The sequence below is a fragment of the Tenrec ecaudatus genome, chromosome 4, assembly GCF_050624435.1.
Source record: "Tenrec ecaudatus isolate mTenEca1 chromosome 4, mTenEca1.hap1, whole genome shotgun sequence".
Taxonomy (NCBI): domain Eukaryota; kingdom Metazoa; phylum Chordata; class Mammalia; order Afrosoricida; family Tenrecidae; genus Tenrec; species Tenrec ecaudatus.
The window spans coordinates 86,467,275-86,484,776 of record NC_134533.1 but is presented as its reverse complement, the minus strand read 5'-3'; the positions used below and the strand labels follow the sequence as shown (position 1 = coordinate 86,484,776).

At 37.6% G+C, this 17,502-nt stretch overlaps 1 protein-coding gene across 4 annotated transcripts in view; it reads left to right on the top strand.

Moving 5' to 3' along the window:
- NOX4 (NADPH oxidase 4) overlaps window positions 1-17,502 on the top strand; it is a 184,448-nt gene that overhangs the window by 97,756 nt on the left and 69,190 nt on the right. For all 4 annotated transcript variants that reach the window (XM_075546434.1, XM_075546435.1, XM_075546432.1 and 1 more), the window contains one exon: window positions 17,136-17,196. In XM_075546434.1, coding sequence (XP_075402549.1) covers window positions 17,136-17,196 — 61 coding nt within the window. The remainder of the gene's footprint in view (window positions 1-17,135; window positions 17,197-17,502) is intronic.

Here is a 17,502-nt window from a genome sequence, read left to right as displayed (position 1 = left end):
ATCTCATTATTTTAATTCACTTTACAATATTCCTAATAGAAAAGAACTATATTTTATTTAATATTATTGCTTGATAATTGACATTGAGACTATATTCACCTTCTATAAGAATAATTGAAAACAACGGCCAGATGGTTTGAGATACTCTTAATAAAAACAAAATTGGTGATAAGAGTTGTATGAGTCCCTAATAAAATGTAAAAAAAAGAAAAGAGGAGAAAAAACAAAGAAAATGATTAGGGAAAAGAATGTACAGATGTGCTTTATACAATTGATGTATGTATATGTATGGACTGTGATAAGAGTTGTATGAGCCCCTAATAAACTGTTTTTAAAAAATTGACCAAATTTTAAGAGAGAAGACAAAAATAACTGATGCTAAAGTGCTGAGATTTAGGGGGCGGGGTTGTATTAGGAATGACAGCTAATTTCAACTTGACTGTATTAGTCAAGTTGAAAACTCTGAAACCTTGGGTAAGCTATTTAAGCTTTTTGTATGTTCAGTTTCCCACTAAAATAAGAGGATAAAAATAGTACTTATGCATAGACATGATGTGAATATAAATTAGTTACTACAAGATGGGGCTTCAAAAATTCATGGATAAATGGAATTAAATTTAATGGAATTTTCCCATGAATGTCTTGAAGGTCCTTTGTCTAAGTGGAAGCATGATGAACAGTGTTTGGAATGTAGACCAGTCCCTGGGACATTTAGTCATATTATAACTATTATTATTTTTCTTTTTCTTTCAATTTTTGAATAGGTCCTGTAAGAATATACACTTGTAAGCACAGATCGGCCAAGCCAAAAAAAACCAAAAAAAAACTAAAAGGACAAGAAGATCTACAAAAGTGATTAAATGACTAAATAAGCACTAGGAGATAATCATTAAATAGTATTCTTTTCAAAGAAAAATTAAATCTTTTTTTACTCCAAATTTTGTGCTGTTTATATCAAGCAAACATACTGATTATTAAAGAGAGGTTGTTTTCAGTTAATGAAATGATGAGAAACTTTTTTTTAATCAAGAAAGTTGGCATTCCTAGCATACCAGAGGGATGAACTAATAATCGATACTTGTTTTCCTATGAGCTGTAATCGATGACCATAGGTAGTCTAGACACGCTTTCATTAGGCACTATTAGTACAGGTGACCTGCTAGAGCTAAAGGGGAAATATTTTGTCAGAAGGAATAGGAAAACCAGTTGCCCACATGGAGTACAAAACCATGACGTCAGATTTTATAGAACCCAACTCTTATCAGGATACAGCTAGGCTGTTTATTCCCCGCAGGGTGGTTCGACATGATTGTTTATCCATCAGGAGGATAGTAGGAGGGTTGGAAAATGCATCTAACCAACAAACTTTGGGGTGTGGAGTTTCAATCGACTCCTTAAGCAATTTTCACATGATTAGGTTCAATACAGTCGGGAGTTCTGTATTTTACTTCGGTTAGTTGTAAGGCATGTTCATTTCCTTCGTCTGTTATACTGTAGTGCCACAAGTTGGGCAGCTGGTAAGAACAGAAATTTATTTCCCCAAAACTCCAAAGCCTAGCAATCTGAAATCATGGTGTTGGCAAGCTAGTTTGTTGTTGTTTTCTGAAGGCTCTGAAGAAGAATATTCTATATATCTCTTCCAGCTTTGGGTGACAGCTGGGGACATGTGGCCTTCCTTGGCTTGTGTCATTCCAAACTCTTCTCCTTCACGGGGCCGTCTTCTCTTTCAGTTGTTTTCTTTTTACATGAAGACTGCTTTTGGACTAGGGCTTATTCTGCTCTAACCTGATATTATTTAATGACCCATCTCCAAACAAAGACCCATTCAGAAGCCTCAGGGATAAGGACACCGGTGTATTTTTTAGGAGTCAGAGTTCAGTTCATTACATAAATCAATGCCTATGATTTCCCATTCTTTGCATCCATCTATCCCATAAAAAAGAAGAGGATACATTGAAAGGGGAAAACACACAAGTTCATCTTTAACCTTCAGTTTTAAAAGTTTGGCCTAATCTTGGAGACATGGGAAATTTACTTCAGAAATTAAGTGTTTCTTATGTTTGTACATTTATTTTTAAACTGTTTCTTTACTATCAGAGTAAATAGAGAATACAGGGGAAACAAGGAAGAGATATGTTGTATGACAAATATTGAGAAGACAGCTTTTTATTATAAAAATCATTTCCAACACACACAAAACCAGAATATGTAATTAACACCCATATACCTATCACCCACCTTCAACAGCAATGCAGTTAGTGATTCAGTGCACATTTTATTACATAAAGTGTTCATACATTCTTAAAATAGAAAAGCACATTAGATGAAGAGATTGAGGTTGCATGAATGGAATTCTCTATTCACATTTTTGTGTGTTCGTTCTTACTTTTCCTACAATTAGGAAAATAGTTTTCCTTATTCTTTCGGCATCAAGAAAAATTTTTCATCAGTCAGATAAAAAGGGAAGAGAGATTAATTAGAGCGAAAGCAAGATATTGAAGTTATGTCTTCAATTCACTGTTCTCTGAAATTGAGAGGAGAGACCAAAAAAGATAATTTTTGTTTTTTGTTTGAGAACTGCTGCTTAATCCATAATGGTACCTACTAAGGCATTAAAGACCGTGAGAACTTGAATCATTCCATGAAATATAACTCTCTCCTGTACATAGGCCTTCCCTGCTTGCCCCCTTTGGGCCTTTTACATAGCCTCGCTGCATGGGAATCGCGAGCACTTCTCCTGCCTAATCAAACCTTAAACACCACACCACACATTGCTGTTAACTCCTCCAGTCTTCGCACCTCATTTTATTGCCACTTCTGCTGAGCAAGCTCCCTGATGCTCCAGCGTGTCTGATTTTTCAACCTATTGCTCTAAACACACTGTGTTCTCTCCAATATCAATGTGGCAAAGCTAATTCTTTTTCTAATTCCTATCTGACCATAAACTCTATGAACTCTTCCATTGATATATTATTTGTGACAGAGTGTTTTTGCAGAGTAATTCAGTAACTATCTACCCAAAGAGTGGAAAACTCCTAATATTGTACTTAATTAGTACTTGGGACCTTGCTTGAGAAATGCCTTACTGGACAACCTCTTTTTGTTCCTTTAGTGTAAACTTAATTGGATAATTAATAATCGGCATAATCTCTCTTTAGCATAACCTTTATTGGAAAGCTCAGCAGGGAAGAAGGAAAAGTGAGGATTGAGAGAAAAGAAGGGTGCTTTTTGTCACAGTGGCTTCCATGAAGATGAGGTTGGCTGTTCAGGTTCTAAGTTTAATTCTGCAAGGCTATTATGTGAATTAAGAAGAGTGGAAAAAATAGACTTGTAGCTAAGTTTGTACTGGAATGATCTTCAAAGGCAAGAGTGAAAAAGAACATACAGAAACAGTTGCTGTGCAGCCTGCTTCTATTTAAAGGAGCCCCATGCGTGTCAGAGTAGAATTGTTTTGCCAAGGGAAAGTATCGGTTATTCTTCTCAAGGGTCTCTGGGTAGACTTGAGCAGACAACCTTTTGATTAGTAAGCGAGAGAACTATTTGTATCAACCACAGCCTCCAAGACAAAAGAGAAATCATTGATGAACACTGTCTCTTCAGAGGCAGTAGTTCATTTCCACCTTCCCAGCCCACAGTCTCAGGAGTAATAACAATGGAATCTTACTTGTCCCCAACTTTGTGATTTTCTGGAAAGTGCCTTGAATATTTCTTAGGTTTGCTTTGTAAACTATAGATGAAAACATCTCAATTCTGCAGGTTTAAGCATTTCAATCATTTTAAAATATTTTAAACAACCTTTTTGGCTTTTGATTATTTTCTTTCAAACTCCAATTCAAAGTAAACTTATTTAAAATATATCTCATAGATTGTAACAATAAATTGGCAACCTGAAGAATTTCTAAGGCAAAAGAAATTCTTTCTATTGGGCCATCTCTATTCCATGTACTTTTTGAAAACTCAGGACATGGTTTCTAACCTTGTTAGGTTTTAGCAGGAAGTGGAGTTGCAAGTTGACTCACTGACATTGTCTTTCAAGAATTGCTGTTTTCAAAGAAGGGAATCTTGCTGTTGCCTAGAAATGAATTTGAGTAGAGCAAGTTAAAATTTGTATTATCCAAGCCTGAGGAAACGGCACAGAAATGACCTCTGACCTCCTTGGCTATCCAAAGGTGAAGGAGAATCCAACTCCACCCTAGTCCAAGACCAGTTGTCCCAAGGCAGAAGCCAGACATGCCTCTGTCCCAGGCATTCTGATGCTCTGCTAGGTTTGCTAATTCATGTTCAAGGCCACAAAGAACTCATGGACAACACTCCTGCTTTTGGGAGGGAGTGGTTAGTGCATCTCAAATAGTGTCACTCGTATATCCCTCAAGGGTTCTTCCTAAAGTAAACAAAGCATAACAAAACAATTTGTATTTGATAGGTCCCACTTTAAAACAAATAGCAAAAACAATACAAGCATGTCAATAAAACATATTTAGAGCATATCTTTTGTCAAAGGAAATAATCCTATAACTTAAGTACCCAGAGGGGATTTTTTTCCCTGTAGACTTTATACCTATACTAAGTACAAAGATTATTAATTTTCATTAAATTCCTGTGAGGCATGACTTGTTGATTCCATATTACAAAGAAAACAATATTATAAGTCCCCCAATAGCACAATTAGTTGGTGGTAGAGGTGCAACGCTAGCACGGATCTGCAGCTCTGAGAACTGCTGAGCTGAGACTGGTCATAGCCTAAATTGTCTCCATCCTGCCCCACGCTCCCTCAATGACCAGGATCCTCACATTTCTAATCTCCCTGTTCCTTTTGCACATTTTTGTGGTAAGAATTAAAGAGCAAAAATAAGTATCATGTGCAAGAGAGGTTTCATGGAAATATAAATATACATTTTCAAGAAAAATGTGCATAAAGACAGTTTAGGACTGCCCACACAACAAAACACTTCCAATATTCCAGAGTTGAAGTCAAATTATTCTGCTTGGGCCGGGGTCGGGGGAGAGGGGGTGGGGAGACACATACACTTTAATACTTATTTTTATACTGTCCTAGTATTTGGAAAGAAACAACTACTATCTAAGACAAACAACTTCCAATGGGGGTTAGGCTAACAAAATTTAAAATACAACTGCAAAGTGCAAACATAAAGCATAGCACTACTGTGGTAGTCTCACTGTTTCCGTAAAGGGAAAATTAGTTTGAGAACGGAGTTTGATGGGGACCAGAAAGCCAGAGTTGCAGAAAATGTGTGTCACGATGTCTTATATGTGATACTGATTTTCTAATATGAAAAGTGATATGCTAATTTCCCCCCAGAAATTGGTGATTGTAAACTGTGGGTGCACCTGCATTCCCTCAGGGCTGAAATCCCAAACTCTTATCGATGCAGAAGTTTGATGGAAATCAGAGGGCATTCGGTAGTGATTAAATCGTATTCTAGAGTAGCTTGGATGCACAGGCCCCTCCATCCATGGGCACTTTGTCCTTTGGGAAGCTGAATAACCTTTATCATCTCTGTTCTACTTCCTTATGAAATGTGAATAATGATATTAACCTCTTCATGGAATTTCACAGACTGCTGAGGACAAAGATTATAGTCAAGTGATAAACATGATGTATGGTATATAGTAGGTTCCCAGTTAATGGAAATTATGATTACTGCTTGGGTTATTGGTCAAGGACATAATACAAAATTAGGCTGAAAAATGTGCCCCGTTTTGCCGAGTTTCAATAGCCAGCTTTAATTATCTAATGTTGCTATAGCAGGGATACCACAAGTGGATAGTTTTTTGCAAACAGAAATTTATGTTTTCCCATTTTAGGAAGCTAGAAGTCCAAATTCAGAGTGCTGGCTCAAGGGGAAGCCTTTTTCTGGGGAGAGGCCCTTGTGTCTTAGCAGCATTGGGATGGTCCTTAGAAATATACATACTTTACCCATCAATCTTAGCTCAAGTCTAACAAGAACAGAGATCCAAAAGATGTATTCTACTACTGGCTCTTCCTTCTTGGTGATAGAAGGACCTTCTGACTCTGCAGCACTCTCTCTCAGTTAATGCCTTTTTAACTAAAGGCTGTTCCAGGCGACACCCAGAGCAGCTCCCCCCACATTGCATCAGGGGAGTAATAGTATTAATGATGTGGTTTCTCACCCTGTTCCTTACAACTGATTGGCTTATTCCTGAACTTCACATTGCGGGATCATTACATAACTGTTAAATCAGAAAATTATGGTCCAGCCAACTGGACCATTATATTTAGAGGTGGATTCAGTTCAATCCATGATGCTACCTAAAACCCTGGCAACCAAGCGGTTTAGGAGCAGTCATTTGTGGGACTACTGATTTGCCTCCCCTTGTTTATTGGCATTAGGAATGAATGAAATCTGAGGTGAGACCTATTGGAAGGCACAGATTTGCATACAGGAGGTTGTTTAGGGAGTATTCTCAGATCACCTGGTCGAAATGACTGCATTTGGAAGGCAAAATGTAAGTTGAATTATGATACACTCATGCAAAGGCCTCATGGGTATTATGGGTGAAATGCTACTTTAACGTTGCCCTATCTTGAAACCAGGGGGTCAAACATTTGTGCCCATCATTGACCAGTCATTGGATTGAATGGCCTTGGAGAAAAGGCACTTAAGCATAAACAAGAGTGCATCCTGTGCAGATACCAATTCTTGGGTTGGATCTCAGCAGGGAACTGTCAGCGGGTAGGACTCTCAGTCGCTGGTGAGATGGAGAAGTGCGCTGCTCTTGAGAATTGAAGAGGAGAGTGGGAAGGAAACAAGAGACAACCTTAACAATACACCATAGTTTCCACTAAGATGATATATTTTTTAATATGTATTTCATATTTTTACATTTGAAATTAAATCTGAGACCTCATAATTTCTACTTTATTGAATGAAATTGGATTTAAAATAATTTGTAGTCCAGATGTATTTGTTTCCTTAGCTGCTGGCAGCTTAAAGGATACAGTATTAAAGTGAGTTGAGCCAAAAATCACACAATTGATGACAAAGCTGGAAGTAGAATCCTGAATTTTCTGATTTTTCTCCCTCATTAGACCTTTATTCACTTAAATTCAGGTTTGAGTTTTCCATTTGTTCTCCAATTGTACTGAGTCTCTAACATTTTTCATAATTGTACTCTATCATTAGAAGATTTTGAATTTTCTACCCATATTGTGTTAGTCTGGGTAGACTAGAGAAGCAAACCCAGGGAGACTTATAAACATGTAGGAGAGAACTTTATATTAAAGAGCAATTGTATATTAAGAAACAGCCTAGTCCAGATCAAATCCATAAGTCCGATATTAGCCCATTGGTCAGAGACTAGTCCATAAATTCATCTTTAGACTCACGCAGCTGTGCAATGATGCTGAATGCAGGAATATCACAGGCCAATGGGGGCAAAGTCTTGTAGGTCCAGTGGCAATGGAAGCATCTCTGCACTGGCGTGAGTCTTCACATGGCTTCTCCAGCTCCAGGCCTCTGGTTCCATCAGTGTGTCTCCACATGACTTGTCAATAGCCATGTGTAGAGATTGTGTGTCTTGCCTCCAGGGAGGAAGGCAGGAGTTCCCAGAATCCTCTGGAAATGCCCACACAGAGGCCTCATTGGCTATGACCTGATTGACAGGCTAGTTTCTACCCCTTTGCTTAACAGAATTATTATGTAATTGCCACAGGTAGGATTTCAGAAATGAGTTTTTAAAACCTTTAGGTTATGAAACCTACTTAGTGCATAATATATCATTTCTTAGGGTTTAAGTGAAATAAACCTTTGCTATGGTCTTCATTAATATATTTCACCTATTCTCAATTATAAAAATAGCAGATGCTCCCATTTAAAATATAATAACAATCATTTGGAATTGACATGGATACCTCTATATCCTTCCTTTTAAATTAAAAAAAAATTTGTATTTAGAAGCCAATGGTTTCCTGACATCTGTCTTCTAAGTTGTGTGATTCATTGTTTTTAAGCTTCCCTGGCCTTGTTTCACATATTTCTTTTCCATGAGTCAGAAACAAGTCTAGCTGCTAGTTGTTATTGTCAGTACTCTACAGAGCTTGCTGGTACTGGCCATTGTTTGTTCTGCTTTGTGTTTTTAATCCCTCAACCAGTCACTTTGGGAATAGACTTCCCAGTTTTCAATAAAAACCAGACAAGAATGGCCTTGGATTTCTCAAGATTGGCAACGTGCCGTTGTTATTGTATTTTTTTTTAATTCCAGGGGTTTAAAAACAACTAGGAAATCTGCGTCAGCTGTTTTGATGTCTGCTCCCATTTCTTTTAAATACTGAGAAAGCTTTTCTGTAGAGTTTCACTTTTCTTTTTTTTTGGCTTAGAGAGACCCAATTAGCTAGATGATAGCTCAGCAGGACAGCAATAGGTCTAACATATAAACCAGGAACCATGAGGAGAATTGCCACAAAGGTTATTAATATTCAGGAACCGTTATATGACATCTGATTTCTTTGATGATTAAACATCATTCAACTGTCCTCAAAGGAGCCCTGCTAGCACAGGGTTCAATTGTTGGGCTGCTAATCAGAAGACATTGGTTCAAGCTTCCCAGTTGCTCCATGGAAGAAGTTATGAGGCAGTCTGTCTGTCAAGATAGCAGCCTGGGGAATCTTAGGGAGTCGATCTACTCGGTTTTAAGGTAGGGGGTGAGCTCTGGTAGCATTGTATTTCAATGTTCTGAAAGGTCAGTGGTTCAAACCTACTGGCTACTCCATGAGAGAAACATCCATCAATCCACTTCATTGAAGTTTACAGTCTTGGGAATCCTCTGTGGTCGTTCTGCTCCTCCCACTGCCACCAGTCGATGTCCCTTCATCACAACCCTGGAGGACCGGTGTGTTTCCTCCCTGTAATGTTTTACAGGAGGCGAAATTTTCATAGTTGAGCTCCAGTCCTGTTCTCCCCACAGTCTTCCTTATCTCAGCACAAAAAAACTGGATGTTGTGTTTACTTTTTATTGTGACTTTGAAGGTTCACAGAGTAGATTGTCAAATTTTACAATCAACAATTCTGACACTTCTTACTTTCACTCATCCATTGCAATTCTCCCACTGCCCCATCATGTATTCCCGTGTTTCCTGTTCACATTTCTCCTCATTTCTTAACCCTGTAACCTTTATTCTTGGGTAAATGCCCCTCTTTTGATCTTTAAGTGTCTGATTATTCTAGCATGAGGGTGAGTTCTATTCCAGACCTGAAAGGTGCGTGACCGCAGGCCATCATCTGGGGTCTCACAAGTCTCTGTTGACCAGTCAGACTGGTGTCTTTTACGATGTTGAACTCTGTTCCATATTTTATCTCACTGTACCCAGAACATTCTAATGTGACAATTTTTCAGAGCAGTTAGTGGTGGTAGCCAGGCGCCATGTAGTTCTGGTCTGAGGGTTGTGGAGACTGAAGTTTGGATGGTCCATCTGTCCACTGGACTAATTTTTTTCTATGTAGCTTTCAACTCTCATCACTTTCTTACCTTTAGATGGGGAGAGACCAACAGTGGACATTAGATTGCTGCTTACCAGCTTTTAAGACCCAGTTGCTACCCACAAAAGTAGGCTGCACAGCACTGTGAACTCAGTTGACCCTGATTTTAAAAAAACAAACCATAACTAAAACTACCTTACATCTTTTTAAATACAACAATCAGCCTAAAACTTTAAAAAATATATCTAGATCTATTCTATGGTCCAATCTGTCACCATCTGGATAGCCTTCTAATTAATTTTCCCTGTCTGTTCTTGCTCACCTACTGTTTAATCTCATCAAGCAGCCAGTGTAAATGTTTTAAAATAAAATCAGATCATGTCATTTTGATACTTAGAAAACCATGGCAGCTCTGGGAGTGTGCATGGAAGAGCAAAGGTCTGTGTGACTGGAACAGGTTAACCTAGCGGAGGTGGCTGGCTTTGTTTGGTTCCCTCCCGGCAATTCTGGTTGCTCCAAAGGTGTTCTTGGCAGGAATCCCTGTGTCGGTAGCTCACGGACCCAGTGAGTGGTTCCCACTGCCAATGGCTGAGTTAGCATCTGAGTACTTCCACTGGACCACCGTAACTCCTTACACAGCAGCAGGAGGAAAATAGGACAAAGGAGCCAGCTAATGCAGTCAGATATACGGCTGCGAGATGGTTTTGACTTTTATATCGAGCGAGATAGTAGCCGCTGTAAGGTTTTGAGTAGACATATGACATGATATCGTTTCTTTTTACGATCATCACTCTGGCTGCTTTTCTGGGTTGATGAAGGAAAGCAGGAACAGAAGCAGGGAGACCACTGGCGGGGTCCTCACACTTTTTAAACGGGGCCAGTTCACGGTCCGTCAGACCGATTGGAGGGCCGGACTATAGTTTAAAAAGAAACTCTGAACAAAGCCCTATGCACACTGCACATATCTTATTTTGAAGTTAAAAACACAAATGGGGCAAAAACACCCGGCGGGCGAATCAATGTCCTAGGCGGGCCGTAGTTGGAGGACGTCTGCTGGAGTCTGTTGCAGCCATGGCATAGTATGAGGATGGTTTGGGCTTGGAGGGTGATAGTGAAAATGGTGCAGAGTGACCAGATTCTGGATATATTTTAAAGTAAAAGTTCAAACAGTGGGGTTCTCAAACTGTGGGTCGCGACCCCTTTGTGGGGTTCACAGGACCCTTTTTATAGGGATCACCTGATCCATAACAGTAGCAAAATGACAGTGATGAAATAACAGCGAAAATAATGTTATCGTTGGGGGGTCCCCACCACATGAGGGCCTGTATGACTGGGTCATGGCGTTAACAGGAGTCCTTCATAGATCAGTACAGAGTGTGAGAGAAGGAGGAGTGGAGCTGCACCGCGAAAGATTCGTCCTGGGATCTGGAGTTGTCTTCATGGAGAATAGGCAAGGTCTTGTAGGGAGCAGATGTGGCGGGAAATATGTATAACTCAGTCTCGGACACATTCGTTTTCAGATGTATATATTATGCTTTCATTTAATACTTGCTTTATGATTTTGAGTATAATTTTCACTTACACACACAAGTGAAAGCCACTTTATTTCCTTTTAGAAGACAAGTAAAAAGTTAGCACATCCAATCATTTCCATAAAACCCAAACCAAACCCACTGCCATCGAGTCAATGCAAACCCATAGTGATCCTGTAAGACAACATAGAATTTCCCGTTGTTTCTGAAACCATATCACTCTTTGGGAGTAGAAAGACTCATTTTTCTCCCATGGAAGAGATGGTGGTTTCGAACGACTGACCTTGTGGAGTGTAGCCCAATGTGTAACCATTATGCCTATCCCTGCTTTCCATTGTTCCTCTTTTCCGAATCTAGAACTTTAGGTTCCACATCTGTTTGTCTCTGAGTTTATGGAAGAGTAGTTGCCAGGAGTATTTGGGTGTCAAATTAGCCCTTCTACAGACAGGAACAGAGTTGTTATTATTTTTAGACACAAGGACCAATCCTAGTCACCTCTTACTAGCCTCTGACACCTGAGAATTTCCAGTAGTATGAGTGGAAAATGGACTTACTTCTAAAGGATATTTCTTGCTTAAAGGCTTCTAATTTCAAATATTTATCTAGGTCAGTTCCCACACTAATATCCCAATCAAATTTCTTCTCTCAAAAATGTATTGACATCATTTTATGGTTATTATCAGTGCCCATACTGTCTTTGATATTGTGGCTTCTATTTTTATATCTTTAAACTAGTACTTGATGTTTTTATAAATGTGTGGAAATAAATGGACACAACCAGTCAAAGTTAAAAATCACATTTACCTACTCTTCAAGGTCTCTCTGTTTAATATTCAGTACAATTTTCACTTACATACACATGTAAAAACGACTTTGTTTCCTTCTTGTAAACAAGTAAAGACTAAAAGTTTATATTTGTCAAAATGTTTAATGTCTGGTGTTAGATTCTTTGGGATTGATTCTGTGCTTCTGTTCTAGTGCCTCCTTTCTTACTTTTTTTGTTTAAAATTATCCTTAATTCTGAAATTTACATGGGCCCTTAGTATAAATAATAGCACATCTTGGACACTTCAAAATTATTTGTTGAGTACAGCAATAAATTGTATAAGAATTACTCATCTCTAAAGCCCTTATTTATGTTCAGATTAATGTTTCCAAAGGAAATTTATTTTTGAATGCATATGCTCTGTGTAAGATGTTAAGGATTATGCTACATTGAGCTAGAAAGAGTTATTGACCTTGAAATATTTTTAGTATATTAATACTGAAAGAAAATGATACAAAAGTGAAAGTATATAATACAGTTTGGCACATAAATTAGACAATTTTAGGACTCAGAGAAGTGAAGGGAAATTAGGGGGATCTTCATTCAAGTGATGACATGTCCAACAGTCCTCCCAAAACAGCTAGATTTCAATAGAAGACGTGGGACTGAAGGCATCCTCAAGGAGCAGACCAATCAATAGGAAAAGGAAACGATAAAAAGCAATGTTTTGCAGGGTCAGTGTTGGTGTAGCTGGATTAGAACGACTGAGGAGGATAGCTAAAATACAAAGCTGGAGAGAAGACTGCGAAAGATTGTGGGTTTTACACAACGGGAAAGGAAGAGCTGGAATATTTTTCAATAGAAGATACAAAAGTTTGATCGGTTGGAGGAAGTTGAGATCAGACATGTTCTTTGCTGAGTTTATGTGAAAGAACTTGAAAATCGATTGAATTGTGGCAGCAAGAGAAATACCTCATAAAATCCAAGAAATTTGAATTTCTGTACTGAGAACAATGCAGGTTGTATTTTCAAAATTACAGAAATAAGAAGAGGAAAATATTTGGGCTTAAGATAACAGTAATTTGAGATATATTAAATTTTAAGTGACTTCAAGTGGAAATTTCCAGCAGGCAGAAAAAAATGTGCAACTATAGATTGGTAAGAAATGATTGAAACCAAAAACCTTATAAAATAATTAAAGTACTACCATATGATTTGATCATTTTCTCTGGTTTAAAACTTTGGTTACATTGAACATTTAAATGGTACTAATAATGTTCAGTCATTTTTATTATTTCAAGGCTCTTAGTTTGAAAAACAAAAAGAGTGCAGCTTATAAATATCTTTGCTGTTTTAAATAATTTTTATGACATCACTTTTACATTTAGTTGCCAAACATCAGACAAGTTAAGCAATATTTTAAAAATCATTGTGGGACTGTTTTAAGTTTATTAGTCATTCAGACACAGTAAGAGCTCAATGTCATATTGAGCAAATAACTGCGAGGAATGAAAGCTTATTTTCTCCAGGAAATCAAAGATCTGCACTCTTCCAAATCTATTTTAGGTGTTTTTTCAAAGACATTTTTTCTTATTCTTAAAGTTGAATGATATGTATTCTGTAATATTAACATTAATAACATTAGTGATGTATTATGTTTATGTTTTAAATTAAACTTAAAATGATTTAATTATAAAAAATAACAAAGGCACTAAAATTGAATAGCAGAGGCAGTTAAGAAATAAATATGAGTGTATTCATTCCTTCTGCATTTAATTCAGTTTCCTAGATGTTGTTAATATTCTTAGCAGCTCATTATACATTCTCTCAGTTTCTTCCATAGGGAAAAGGACTAATATATCTTTTACTTTAGTAATGGCAACTTAACTGTACATATTATTCTGCAACTTTCAAAACTGAGCATTGCATAAGCACATGTCTTTACTAATTTGCTAGGGAGAAGAAAAACCTCAAATAAAACACACTGCCATTGAGTCCGTTCTGACTCATCCTGACCACATTGGAGGTGCTCTCTGGGGTTTCTGAGGCCATCCATCTTAGGGAAGCAGAAAGCCCCCTTGTTCTTCCAAAGGAGACACAGATAACCACCAATGTTAATGCTCTTGTTATCTGTGCCTTTTGAGAAGTTTTCTAAGCACTATAAAAAAGACAGCAATATTAAATATTATTTAAACTACTATAGAAATCATTGCAAAACAACTAATGGACCATCTGGCCATTTCTTGGTTGTCATGAGAACCTTAAATGGAATAGTCAAGTTCTGTGCTTTGTTTTCGGGGGGATTGGCTTTTTTTTAAATTGGGAAATCCTTCATTTTCAAAAATCAAGCCACTTGATACGAATTAAAATAAACTATACCATGCTACAAAGCAAAACGACTCTAAGAAGCATTAAAGAATTACCACACCAATTCAACATCAATTAATTTGAACACGTGCACAGATATGGAAATGTGTCATTCTATCTTTAGTGGGTATTTCATGTCATACCTGCTTAGAGCACGTTATTCTGCTTAGGCCCCGTTTAATTTGAAGATAACTGTGCTTAGCGGATGGCCCAGGACCAGGCAGTGGTTCGTTCTCTTGTGTATAGGATTGCAATGAATCAGAACCGACTTGTCCAAAAAGTCTGCAGTTTGAAACCAGCCAAGAGAGAAAGAAGAGGCTTTCTATTCCCTTAGAGTTACAGGCTCTGGAAGCTACCAGGCTGCTGTACTCTGATAAGGTCGCTGGGAGTCAGCAGCATCAACGGGATGGCAGTAAGTTTTTAACAACAACAATAATATGCTTCGATAAAGTATGTTGAAGTACGCCATCTTTATTTGTAGTTACTTTGAGGAAATGTCAGTAATTTATAAAAAGATCATTCACAAAGGATTGAGCAACACAATTGAATTTCATCCTTTCAAAACCTTATTAGCTATTGAAGCTATTTTGATACATTCAGCCAGCAATTAGAGGAAAGATTTTAGTCTATAATTCTACAAGAGCCCAGGGGATGGTAAAAATCACATGTGATTATGTTTTACAATGTCTGTACTGAAAGAACAGGACAGAGATAAGAATGTTAAGCAAAATATGTATTTAAAAAATGCATTATAAGATTAAATGAATCCAGATGTACATTCAGACAAAGACTGTTTTGCTCACCATGCTAATATCTTCTTGGCTTTGATATCTCTCTCTTTCTCTCTCCTTTCCTTTTTAGTCCACACGAACCCCTTAATTTCTTATGAAAATAATTCATGGTCCACACCACCAAAATGAGTCCCTTTAGAGAGAGAACAACGAAATCTAGTCCTTCAGGAATCTCAGAGTAGTATTTTAATAAATCCTTTGCGATTTCCCTATTCCCTTCTTTCTCAAAGAAGTTCTTAACATTCTTTTCCTTTGAAAAATATTTCTCTTGATTTGTTTTATTGCAGTTGACCATGCAGCTTCCCATAAAGGAAACATCACATGTTATGTGGCAATCAGGTGGTTGTCACATCAGCACTGGTGGGCTTTTGGTCCTGTGATCTACAGCCTGCATTAGGGAGCTCAGTAGTGGAAAATGCAGTGCTCCTGTTGTTGCTCGGTGCCACTGAGTTGGTTCCGACTCTTAGGGACCCTGTGTACAACCGAAGGACGTACTGCCCGTTCCTGCCCAATCTTCACAATTTCTGCTCTGGGATGGCCCATGGTTGGAGCCAGTGTGTCCATTCCTCCCTGCGCGAGTCATCTTCTCTTTTGCTGACCTGCTTTATCAGGGAGGTGCCTTCAGATGATGCAACGTGAGCTGGTGGTTTTCACAGAGAGCATCACCTTCCTTGGTGGTTTCGGACATTTTCGGAGGCAGCATGTGAGTGAATAATTACATAGTAGAGTCTCACTTAGAACTAGCTCTTAGTCACTCTTCATGCCTGGAACTAACTCTCTCCTGTGTTGAGAGATCAACCATTTTAGATCAAAGGGTAGCATTGACCCCAGGACAAAGCTCAGGTGATAACAGGAAGCCCAGGGAGGAAGTGTGGTTAATGATAAGACATTGAATGAATTAGGTTGTTTAAGTTGGAACAAGATGCATATGCATCATTCAGTGAAAACTGAAGATATATGTAAAATTTCACTTAATTCACATAAAAAAGTTTAAAAATAAATGAGACAAAATAAATATTTAAGGAGTATAAATTTGAAAGCATTTCAAGTTATTTTGATATTTTATACCACGGTTAATAGTATCAATATGATTAAAAATACCAATTGCAGGATCTTTTATACCACGGTTAACAGTATCAATATAATTAAAAACACCAATTGGAAGTTCCTTTTGTGAACATCTGTAAGACATGTGTTTTTAATTGTTTTATAATACTTCACATTTGATCTCATGTTTATACTGACTTATAAATTACTTTTCTTCTTTCATCTGTGGGTTGCAAACATATTTGCGTGTTCTTCATCCTTTCTGTCCTGTCTTGTGAGTGTTCTTCTATGACCTGCTTTAATTAGCCCATAGCATGACTATCAGACTTGCAGTCTCCAATCAGAACCACTTCATTTATCTGTACTGTGATATGGCCTTTATCCATGCATGCTCTCCCTTGCTGCATCTTGTGCACTAGTTATGTACTTGTGCTTATGTCCAATAAATAATTTCTTTCTATTTAGTTTATTCCATGTAGTTTCTCATGTAACCCTCAGCTGTTTTCCATGTGTCTGTCTTAAGTAAGACAGCGTAAGTTTACAAGTAGAGAGCTAGACGGACTTGGATTCACAATCTTAATTGTTTGTGTGCTCGTATTGTTCATTTGGGAAAGGAGCCCCGGTGGTGCAGTGGTGTGAGCATGAGCTACAACTGAGAAGTTGCTGGTTCAAAGCCACTAATTTCACATTGGAAGAAAGATAAGGCTTTCTGTTCCGTTAGGATTTGGTCCAGCTCTGGAAACCTGATGGAGCAGTTTCACTCTGTTCTGTAGGGTTATGTTCAGTGGGAATTGTTTCTATAACAGAGGATCTATGCTATTTATTTTAATATTTCTCAAGTTTCTTATCTATAAGAGATCACTTGGCATGGTTATTGGAGATACACATTTTAGCAAGAATTGGTGGACTGTTCTAACAATTTTAGATTGTATATGCATTATTATTTTGTCTAAATACTTATGATTTTGAAGAGAATTTCAAGTTGTCTCATTGAGCACTAGTAGTTATGGTTTTTATTTCTGCTTATTAAATGCTGTATATATTTTTACTTTGTTCATTCCTAGCGCCTACTACTTTTGGAGCATGTACACTGAGAATAGAAGTTGTAGTTGAATCACAGTCTAGTAATGAATGTTTCTTAACCTGAAATGATTCTCGTGTTTATTTCTTTCAGTGTCCCACGGAAACCAAAGCCACCTTCGGGGTCCATCTTAAAATAGTTGGAGACTGGACAGGTATGTAGAACACACCGTTTTAAGATATTTGTTTTGGAAATCATATGTAATAATTTGAATTGCTTCAGTACTATGACAGCCAGCATGTATAAAAGTTTGTATTTGAAATGTAAAGAAGTATGCACATATTTTCTGGTTATTGTTTGTTTTTATAGTTTTGATATTCATATTTTCTTTCTGGAAGACATGTTTATGATTTTGTAATAACCTATGTTATTAATGTACTGTATAATTTTAATAACATTCTGTGCATTGTGCGTTCACATCATTGGCTCTGTTTACTTGCCAGATACACTGGCAGTAGAA